This window comes from Patella vulgata, chromosome 5 (genome assembly GCF_932274485.2).
Source record: "Patella vulgata chromosome 5, xgPatVulg1.2, whole genome shotgun sequence".
Classification (NCBI taxonomy): domain Eukaryota; kingdom Metazoa; phylum Mollusca; class Gastropoda; family Patellidae; genus Patella; species Patella vulgata.
The window spans coordinates 54,532,802-54,544,682 of NC_065883.2; the positions used below are offsets into that span (position 1 = coordinate 54,532,802).

An 11,881-nucleotide genomic window follows, 5' to 3' on the forward strand; every position below is an offset into this window, starting at 1 on the left:
TGTATTCCTCTACATTTGCGATCAGAAGCTGACAACCATTCAGACTTCAAAACAACAAACTACAGCTTTAATCTTTCAGCACCATTTTATTTTATTCATACAACAAATGTGAGAAATATTCCATCAGATAAATTCTCATACTATATACAATCATTATTTATTCACGAACACTTTATACAATATATGGATGTACCAACAAACGTTCTAATAGATTCACTTATTGTCAACAACTTTATTTTTAGATGAGACTAAATAAAGATGAGGTTTTTGCAATTTGTATTTCGAATATTCCGAAACATAAATTGTGGATCTTCTGCCTATAAATTAAACAGCAGAATATCTAAGGAATATTTATCTTTTTTCGACTCAATGGGTCATATGCACCTGTCTAACGTGGACTAAAGTAGTACTGGCTTGTACAAAAAAAAAAAACTACTATGAAGATGGCAGGAAGAAATGATAGTAACCAAGGATCATAACTTTAGATTGTTTTGAATAATATTGGTCCAAAACTTTATTCTGGCATATTAGGGCTTTATTATTTTACAATCATTTGTGTAGTGCTTTGTAGTCAAATTTAATGCTAATTTCAGTATTCTAAGTCATTATTTGATTATCCAATTTTAGTAAAATGATCAGTTTTGGATGCATTTATAAGATTTCTTTATCTGTTTATTTTTGAATATTAAATTAACAGCAGTAAATATTTCAGAGAATAAAAACAGAGCAAATTCTATTAATTTTAATTGACATCAAATAATCAGTTCGGTTAGCATTGAAAATATATATTTGTCAGCAATAGAAGCCCTGAAATTAAGAAATCCAAAATCACATAATATAGCCCTTGAAATGTCAGACATGAACTGAGATTATAGTTAAATAACATCTTTCCTTTCCAAGCAGCGCTTTACTTGACATACACCACTGAACACTGCACCTTATAGTCTAAACTTTATCTTATTACCCACAAAAACACAAAGTAAAAGAGACCTGAAAACATATCTCATCTACACTACTGAGCTTAATTCAACTACATGTATATTTAAATGTGTGCCACTCACACAAACAACAACATATTTTTTTTTGTTTCCAAATTAACTACAGACAATGAAAGAGTTATAAAATGTTCAGTACTATATAATTTACTAGGGTGTTAGTATAATGGTTTAATTTAGTATGCAGATTAGTACATATTAGTCTTATAAAAATTGATTCCCCATACATGAAGAAAAACCTGCAACTTAATGTGCCACTGTTTCACAATCTGATTAAAATACAGATCTATATTACATTTCGTTTTTTTTATACTTTTGATGGCCTACACTACATGAAAGATTTGACCAGTTGTACTCAAAGGTCGTGTCAGGGGACGTACAAGCAGCTTTTGACCCTTGGACCCCAGACATTGATTAATCAATCAGTGTTGGCGTTTCTAGTGGTTTACCCACAGTTCCGTGCATGGCACACCAAAAAGTCGCCGTAACAGACTGTTTCATTGGCTTATCCCTCACTTGAACCAAAACATTGGTAATATAATAACTCTTCCAGATCCCAGTGAAGTAAAGACAAGTAAAATGAAATTTTGAACTATAAAAAACAAAATGAAATTGGATGTGTATTTTAATCAGATTGACTCTTTCACCAAATACAGATAATATCTTGTATATGTATAAATTACATTAATACCTATGTAAATAACCACCACTATTGTTGTACAGGTATGTTATAACTTCTACTGATAGAACCGTTTATCAGTATAATCTATCTGTCATTTGAAACTATCTGTATAACTCATAAATGAGTCAAATTCAATCAATATGGTAGTTACTGAAAATGAGTAAGACAGTTGTGACCAAATTAACCAGGGTAGCATTTCACATAGCATATGTAAATCAGATATTTTACTATACATGGTGATTGAACTTAAGTGTACATAACTTTATGTGCGAGTTTTTAAACACTCTAGATATGCTTAAGTTAAGATTTTGAGTAGGATTTCAATGTCTGAAATTATTTCTTTCAAATGTCATAACAGACAGAACCTTGTAATGTAATTTAACTACAACGATCAATCTAATGATATAACACCAAGTACGAGTGTACTATGGACCAGGAACAAAGCAGAAAGTCATGGTCGCCATCTTGAAATTGTGTAGTCTTATCAAAAATCGAAGTATATCAATCGATGCCTAATTGTACCACGAACAAGCCTGCTTGTACTTGAATTTCCAGCCTCCACATTTTTCAAAGAGTGTTGCCTCAAGAACAAGTTGAGAAGCGCTTGGGTCCCCGTTCCTGGTCCAAAATATTTCAGATCTGATCAAATTAGGTTGCTTAAGCTTGAAGTGTGGATACCACCAGTCTGTTGTCTTTAAACTCACCAATATTGTCACAAAGTTGTCTGAATTTCAACTCACAATATTCTATTTTAATCTAGTAACAAAAATGGTCACAAAAAATTTGTTATCCTACGTCGCGTGATTGTCACCACTTCCCTCGTTTACTCCAGTCTTTTGGCTGCCAATGTAGACATTTTGGATCTATTCTCACTATTCTACGTTCCATGGCACGATTATGAGTCTGTATTTGTTCTCTAGATATAGTTATAATATATTGTCCTTTATAATAATTTATAAGATTCAAATGTTGTAATGTTGATATCACATCTTCTTTTTTAATACTAGTCATTTCTGAGATTTCACTGAAAAAGAGAAAATTTAATAAATTTATTTCATTTGTTCGAAAAGCTTTCGATCATACAGTCATTGAGTCCAGTGTAGTGGTTTCGATTCCAGACATGTATCTGACAAGTAGCGGGGTTCACCTGTTTAACTCTAGGTTCTCTGCTAAAGACCCCTGGGCTCAAACAAATTACTGAAATAAAGATACATATATTGGCCCCAAGTGGATGTCATCATTCCACAAAACAAATCAAAACATAAAATCCACTGAATAGACAAATTTATTCTTGGCACAGATCAAAGAGGCAAAGTCAACGTAAACACAGAACTGTTGGAAAAGAATTACACAACATACCTTAAATGTGAATCATTCAAAATAACCTCAAAGACAGTGAGAACATCAAATTGTTCTGCACTTTTAGATAGGGAAATGAAATGTAATTGTACCTCACAGAGCAAACCTATGGGCCAAGTGAATGAGTGTGGAATTATATTTTAATTTTTACTTTCCATGGCTAAGTAGATGTTAAAATGGATGTTTTTCTTTGATAATATCAACCTCAGTGTTAGCCTTTGACATGAAAATGGCTTGGGACATTTAAAGGATCTCTACTGTACATTAACTCTGTGAATCCTCCGAATGAAAAATATCTCTAGAACTGACATCTGTCATTAAATCAGTGATAGTTTAATAAAGACAAAAATTTGTCCTGCAAAAAAAAACAAACTTACTTTATAGTTATACAAGGCCTTTCACCCGCCTCGTTAGGCTTCATTTTGAGTAAAATTTCTAATATAGTTTGAGACCAGTAACTACGATATGATAATAGACCTAAATCTGATAATGGTTTTTCTGGTGAACCTGTTTTACCTTCAACCCTAGAAAGCTGATAACCTGCAATAAAACAAATAACCTTGAATTGATTGAAAATATTTGTTAAGCACTTTTTGTACACTCACACTAAAAAATCTGTCCCGTCAGTCACAATTGCTTGTGGACACTCCGTACTTGTTTTGTGTAATAAATGTTAGCATTACGGAAAATCTAGCAGCTAATCCAATTTCTATTATTATTTGTGATAATCATTTCACTGGTTGTACTCTTGATCAGCATTTAATCTTTTGTAAATTCTGTTCCATTTCCAACGAAAAAAGGGGGGTTGGATGGCTGAATGGTTAGCATGCGCGCTCAGTATCATACGGTCTGTCATTGAGTCAACTGGCAGGGTTTCGATTCCACGGTTGTACGTGACAAGGAGTAGGCTCGCCTGTCCAACCTCGTGGGTTTTCTCCGGTCCTCCGGTTTCCTCCCACTGCTAAAGACCCCTACATGCGCAAGCAAATTATTGACATAAAATTAAACCATGTGTTAGTCCCGAAATGACATAGTTTGTGTCAAGTGGACGTTAAACCCCATTTCTCTCTCTCTCTCTCTTTCCAACGAAAAAAAACCTATATATGCGATGCTCTTTGTGGGTGGCTCGAATGACTTAGCTGCTGTGGGTGTATGCTTTATTGCCTGACCACTTACCTTTCTTACAACCTCTCATAAGAAAGAGTGTTAAAATATAAGGTGTACAAGATAAAAGAAAGACAATGATTTCTGCCGACCCTCTAATGCCTGGCGAAAACCTGCCCTTCATGCAAATGGACATCAACAAAAACTTGCAAACTGTTTAGGTTAAGTAACATGTAGTTTGAATTTATTAGATATACATTTTCTATATATATGTACTTACTAAATTCTATGAGCATTTTACCGAAACCTTTTTTTTGATATGGAGGTAATGTTAATATACAAGCTACATTATAATCTTCTGTTGATTCCTTCTCCTGTAAAAAAATTAATGGCCAATGAATTAATTTCAATACTTACTTAAAGATACATTAGTTAAAGAGTTTAATAAAGAGTTGGTCATTCTTGCTATAATAATTCAAAAATAGAGGACAAAAAAGAAAATATTGAAAATTTCATTCAAATTACTTCATTCTCAGTCAAGTTAAAATTGTTTGTAGTTTTGACAAGATGAGTGCACAGTGGTAATCAGGGCCCTGGTATAATCGGGACTTTCACTTTTCCATTTTTAAATTAAATTTTTAAATGACGAACCGTTTTAATATAGTTAAAATCTCGAGTATCAGATGCCATCGAGTCGATTATGGTCTTGTTTTGTTAATAAATGTCTAATAGTTTATATAACATTTCAGGCCTAAAGAAAGACCTGCAATAGGCAGATTTAGCTCTTGCATAGTGTATGCTTAAATAAAAAGTTCTGAATTTGAAGAATTATTTTCAAAATACCTTGTAGAAAGTACAATTTTATTGCCTTGTTCAACTGCACATTAAAACTGAGTAATACATCAGTTTGAAGTTTAATATAAGTTTTAATATGTATGAAAGAATTGGTACAGTAATTTAAAGATACTTAGTTTTGTTCAGTCATTAAAATCTATACAAAATAAATGCATTAAGTGTTAAATATAAATAAGGGTTCAAGTGACATCCAACTTTTCCACAATAACCAGGCTATTGAAGATGAGCTCAAGGGAAGTTTTGCCCAGACAACAACGTTTTTGTCTACTCTCAAATTTCCAACTGCCAAGGGTTCTTTCACCAGCACAGGGGGAACCTCAGTTTTTTGACCCCATCTGACAAAGGGGAAACCTGGTTAGAAAATACTAACAAGCTTTCTCAGTCAACAACGGGACCGAACCAAGGATCTTCTGGTTAGTAAGCTAGCACCTTTTTACACTGAGCCACAGAAAAAGTATGGAGAAGGATATAACTTATTTCTAATAATTAGAAATATAAACTGTTAACATATCAAAAGACCTACCTTGGAGAAGAAACCAACCATGTGATAACCACGACTATCCGATTCACACATAACATAAAATAAAAATGGATCTGTGTCGTAATATAAGGTTTTATGGTCAAGGAATAATTTTGCTAATAAACATAAATGTTGAGCATATGCCTGAAAATAGAATAGAAAACAAAACACATTTAACAACTTAATTATTCTAAAATTATAATTTCATTTCTAATTGTTACATAATTACCTCATTGAATGAATCAATATCCAAGAAAGCCAAAGTTTACATAATAAGAGAGCAATTGATCTTACTCAACACAACAACTGGTAGGTAATTATGTGACTAATATGATTGACTAGCAGGATACCCGGCTTCGCTCGGGGATCATAACTCCGAAACCGGAAGTGGTAGACTAACGCCACCTGGTCTATGTTACTCCCCGGTCCGAGCTACCCCTATACCCCAAATTTCAGACTCGGGGCAGACCTAGTGTAGCCGCCAACCCCGAACAAACCGACTTCGTTCGGGGGTCATAACTACGAAACCGGAAGTGGTAGACTAACGCCATTTGGCCTATGTTACTCCCCGGTCCGAGGTACCCCTATACCCCAAATTTCAGACTCGAGGCAGACCTAGTGTAGCCGCCAACCCCGAACACACAGACAGACAGATACCCGGCTTCGCTCGGGGGTCATAACTCCAAAACCGGAAGTGGTAGACTAACGTCACCTGGTCTATGTTACTCCCCGGTCCGAGCTACCCCTATACCCCAAATTTCAGACTCGGGGCAGACCTAGTGTAGCCGCCAACCTCAAACAGACCAGCTTCGCTCGGGGGTCATAACTCCGAAACCGGAAGTGGTAGACTAACGCCACCTGGCCTATGTTACTCCCCGGTCCGAGGTACCCCTATACCCCAAATGTCAGACTCGGGGCAGACCTAGTGTAGCCGCCAACCTCGAACAGACTGGCTTCGCTCGGGGGTCATAACTCCGGAAGTGGTAGACTAACGCCACCTGGCCTATGTTACTCCCCGGTCCGAGCTACCCCTATACCCCAAATTTCAGACTCAGGGCAGACCTAGAGTAGCCGCCAACCCCGAACAGACAGACAAACGACAGTCACAAATATATATATAGATATCTGATTTTCATGTTCTTTTTCCATAGAAAGACAATCTGCAGATGTGGATAAACCTACAAGGTTTGGCAGACAACCCTACTCCTAGTCTCAAACAACTATCTGGGTGAAGCCTACCAGAAAGATCAACAGTACGCATCATAATTCCTGCCTTCATGAATCATTATTACACTGATGTGCTCTATAAAAGAATTATTACAAAATGATTCAAGATTTTTTAATATTTTCTAAAGAAACCATGCGTAGTGAATAAAAGACTGGCTTTCATATCACATTGTTTTGATATTTGATTAAAATGACGTGTTATTGGTTATATTTAAAATAAGTCTTACTCACATAGCCACCGTGGCTCCCTATATAAAACAAAAAAAAATACCTTATTTTTTCTCCCATCAATCTCAAAAAAAGAAATATTACTCTTCCTATAGATCTCATTACCAGGCGGATGGCACAACTGACATTTTGCCTAAAAAAGAAAACAAATATGATTTTCTTTGTTCGTAACTTATACAATAGAAGGATTTGGGCTGAGAAAGAAACTAACTATATTTTCTTAAACAGTACTTTTCTTACGTGCATGATCAAATCATCGTAAATTTAGTTAAATTCGAGTTTAAAACATAGGTTTATAGGCAATGAAATATATACCCATCATCAGCTCTTATAGGAATAGAATAGGGTTTTATATGTCATTGATTGACACTTTCAACAGCCAGATTAAAGTTAGGGTATGATGCATTTTGATAGGCATTAGACTATTAATTTGAGCATATACTTACTAAATGTCTCTGTAAACATTTACTACTTTTAAGATATTTTAAACAGTATTCACAGATAAAGACTAAAGGTGCAGACGTTAATTCCTGAAATAAAAGGTACAAAATTTGTAAATAAGCTGCTGCAATACTTCACTTTAATAAATACTGTTTTCAGCAAATTCCCTTTACATTATCTAGTTTTTAACAATTATTTTTTTTTTAAACCATATTTTTATTCAGGTTGACTGAATGGGATTGGGGAACAGGCTTAGCCTATGTAAAACCCCTCTCCCTAAATAATTTGTATATACATATATATTATTGATACAAAAAGGGTGTATATACATAGTTAAATATGGCAAACACATACATATTATATAGATATAATAAAATAGATGAAAACATACAGTAAGAATTTTTTAATAATAATCAGCGTTAGAGAGACTAGCCAAGATTATACATAAAAGAGAAGATAAAGTATTATTTGATCGAGATAATATTAGAATCTGTTTGACATATCTATAAATTTATGGACCTGATTAAATATATTGGAATTAACATCAAGACTGTGGGCTGTAGAGCCGAATAAAAGACAGTTTATATTTTTAAAATCATGTTGTAATTTATCTATGGTTTCTGTTCGTGCATTTGAATTATAGTGAGAACTACCAGCTCTTTATCTTATCTCCCATAATGTATTTTTAACTTTAGCTTCTAGAGCATCCACAAGCAATTATGGATGCAGGACAGTTGGCAATATACAACCACATTTCCATGTTGGTGTATAAAAATTGTGAACTGTAGAGGATCCACAAACAAAATGTGAACGGACGAACACACAGATGGATGGGGGGGCAACGATAATATACGTCCACATGAAAATTTGGGTGTATTAAAATATGTACTTTTTTTTTAACTTAAAGACTGTTATCACCTATTTGGAGCATTAAACAACATTAATGAAAAATGAGATGGCTTATACCTGAGGATATGGTGAAAAATACCATGGTTTAATTCGCCATCTACCCAATTCAATTAATTCTATATTTTTCATACGTGTAACTATGTCATCATGATGTGCTACCATACTGCCCGTCTGTCGTGGAGTTTTAGGAACATTTTCCTGACTATCTGACTGAAACTAGATAGGAAAAAAAAACTGTCAAAATAGTTGAAATTATTAAGAAAAGCAATCTTCTAAGTTATTGTAGATCAAGAAAATTAAATCAAATCTTGTTCTCCCAAGTTAGAATGAGTATGGAGTAGTCATCTATAGTACTGTCAGATTTACCAAGCTTACCACAATAAAATAATCTAATTTAGATGATAGACCAATCAAAGTCACTGCAACCATATCAAATACTGTCTGGTAAATAATGTCTTGTATATGATAAATTTAAAAGGTACACATTTTACACAAAAGTAGGAAACAATGTGGCATGTAAATTTTAATAGCAAGTCCACTCATTTCAAGTCTAATAAATTTCATAATTCCTTATCTTAATCCCCTGTTTTATAGTATATATTTTTACATCAGGGTTAGTTTTTATTCAGGATTCCAAATGCCTAAACTCATTATAATGATAAACTTTTGTAGTTGTAAAACAGATAACTTACATCATCATCAAGTTTACGTTTTTTAATTAAAGATTTTTTCTGTAAACCACCAAAGGACATTGCACCATTTTGAAGAGGAATCTGAAAAGTTAAGTAATGAATTGTGATTACAATAAAACATCAATAACTACAATTTATCTACATTCAAGCTTAATGGCAAAAGTAAAGGTAAATATGTTGAAATCAGTCTGGTTGTTTTTTCTATTTAAAGGAAAAAACTATGATATATTTTAGTGAATAAAACATTAACCCTGTCTGTTACAATGTGGGGTTGGTGTTAAGACCCCAGTTTAACATGATATCCGTGCCTAGATAACCATGTACATGACTTGTTGATGTTAATAGTGGCCAGTGATCATCACGATTACAAAGTCACTAGGTACAACTGAACAAGGAAATTTCTTAAATATCTGGTTTTGAAAACTTCAGACAAGGGAATAGGATTATTTCTTCACATTTCTGCACTTGATCTGCATACTTAAATCAGCTTTTATCAATGGGTACACTGTGAAATCTGGAACTGATCATTTACATTATATACTGTTTTACAATCATGAATACCACTTCTTTCAACTGCAGTAAAAATCGGACAATCAATTTATTTGCCATTCATATCATTTATTTGGTTTATACATGTACCTGAATTGATGACCTTGGTGGCTCATCCAGACTACTTTCATCTACCAGTGATAATGGACTGTTAGCATTCACTATAGTTCCTGATGCTCCACATTCCTAATTTATAATGAAAGGCAAAATATTTAATTAAAACCTACAACTGATAAATATCTGGTTGCCAAAAAGTCTTTTGTTCATGTTCCCAGATACTAAAATGTGTCATTAATTAATTACTGGGAGTCTGCTATTGTGTTCAGGTGACATCCATAATTTGTAACTTTAAATGAATGCATTCAACTGGTACACATGAGTTTTATTTAGAAGTTCCAGTGAATGTCAGCAAAAGTGGTGATATTTGCTGTTTTTTCCATACTAAAAAAAAGGGTCGATTTTTTTTGAAAAACCTAAATATTATTGGTGAGAACTAGCATACATAAGATTTGAGGATTGATAAAATAGTATGCATGCAGATAATAACTTACTAAAAAGTCTCTCTCTGGTGATGTTGGACGAGAACCATTGGTCATTTTATTAAGGGGATCTTTCTTGGGGGTTTTGTTGTCTTTTTTGGGAAGTTCAGCTTTAGATACATCCATCCTTTCCTCCGGCACCCATTCATCCAAACGTTTGTTGACTATGAAATTAAAAGACAGAATAAACGGAATTCAGATACAAGATAATTTGAATACTGGCAAAATTTCTATAAAGTTCATGCATGAGAAAGTTCATAAACCTACTGGATAAAAAATTCAAATACAAAATACTACCTCTAAATTTACACAAAATAGTATTGTTCATATTGTCACCTGTTTCAAGGTTTGTTATGAATTGCCATATATATATACTTACAGTCTTCATAATGAACATAATATAATGGTTTGCCACCAATATCTTTTTTTCCAAGGATTTCAGCCCAATCTGTAAAAAAAAAAATGTTTACTAGATACAGCTTACATGATGAAAAGTCATTAACATTGTTTTAATGAGGACACCTGTGAATTTGACAGCCACAGAGGCTTGCCAAGTCATTCAGAAATTGTGATCCAGTTGATAACTATCAGGCAGATTAAAATTTCTTTACTCTCTGTGCAACAAATAGTACACTGCACTGCACTTGTCATGACCTCGCATGACAAGTGACACATATTCAAAGTACTATGAATTTTCGACTTATTTGATCCTATATCTTGATAATTTGTCTTTCAGTAATTCTCTATTGTCTAAAAAAAAAACAAACCCAAAACGCAACAACATAAGAAACAGCACAGAGAATATATATTAGATAGTCTGAATGCTTGAAAAAATAAACAGGCTACATCCAAATATGCTACTTTCTTACACAAAGTACAATTTCCAATTATTACATTGACTAATGATTTGGATCAGCCTTAAAATTTTAACAGTTATGAATTTCTTCTTTTTCCCAAAAAATCCAAAAGTTATGAATTACTTCTTTTTCCCAAAAAAAGGAAAATGTTATCTCCCTTGATGCATCAAGGGAGGTAATTTCTTACAAATACACCACAAAAACCTGACAGAATTTACGGAACTACCATTAATTTCAAAACTAGCTAGTTTAATGGGTGTGTTTTGGAGGTGTTAATGCTTTTAATATTATCTAATAGCTGTAGTTTACAAAGGTGCGTGCCTAAAATAAGATGGTGTACCCCATCTACAGTGATAAAAGTGTCAATTTTTGTCGCTTAGTGTCGCCTCCGTCGTTTTATAATACTTACGCCAACCGTCCCCATTTTTCAATAATACAGGCAATCTGCAGCCCTCGTTGAGCTCGATCTGTAAAAATAAGAAACATTATATATTTATAATTGTCTTTATGTGCGCAATGTATCTATTTGTATTCGATTTCAGCTTCATTTACACCAAAAATCAGGGCAAATATACCTGAGCTTCCGCCATAACAGTCATGGTTATTCCAAATCGGTAAAATTCGGCTGTCTTCGTCGCCTTTAGGAAATGGGCGGGGTTTGGCGATCTTGGTCGATACGGATCGGTGGAACTCTGATTTTTGTAGTTGCCTATTTGATAGAAATCGCGGAAATTAATTTAATATCTTTCAATATCCATTTCTTTTAGATAATTAATGAGTTCCTTAAATGTTCTAAAACCAAGTTGATTTATAATAACAAATTCCCTTTTTCTTCTTCTCTTCCACTGTTTAGGTGGTTAGCCGAATGAAATTATCCGCATTGAACAGAAAACAAGTCCTTTATAAAGGATTAAAATTTAAAAA

General features: G+C 33.7%; 1 protein-coding gene across 1 annotated transcript; it reads right to left on the reverse strand.

Annotated features, from left to right (window-relative positions):
* Positions 1–66: 66 nt before the first annotated feature.
* Positions 67–11,684, reverse strand: LOC126821121 (histone acetyltransferase KAT5). The gene is made up of 13 exons (XM_050549453.2): positions 11,533–11,684; positions 11,367–11,424; positions 10,480–10,548; positions 10,113–10,264; positions 9,652–9,747; positions 9,013–9,093; positions 8,378–8,536; positions 7,417–7,500; positions 7,014–7,103; positions 5,519–5,659; positions 4,421–4,514; positions 3,414–3,576; positions 67–2,701 (listed from the first exon to the last, which is right to left on the reverse strand). The coding sequence occupies exons 1-13, from the start codon at positions 11,554–11,556 to the stop codon at positions 2,485–2,487; spliced, it is 1,428 nt and encodes a 475-aa protein (XP_050405410.1). The 5' UTR covers positions 11,557–11,684; the 3' UTR covers positions 67–2,484.
* Between the last annotated feature and the right edge of the window lie 197 nt (positions 11,685–11,881).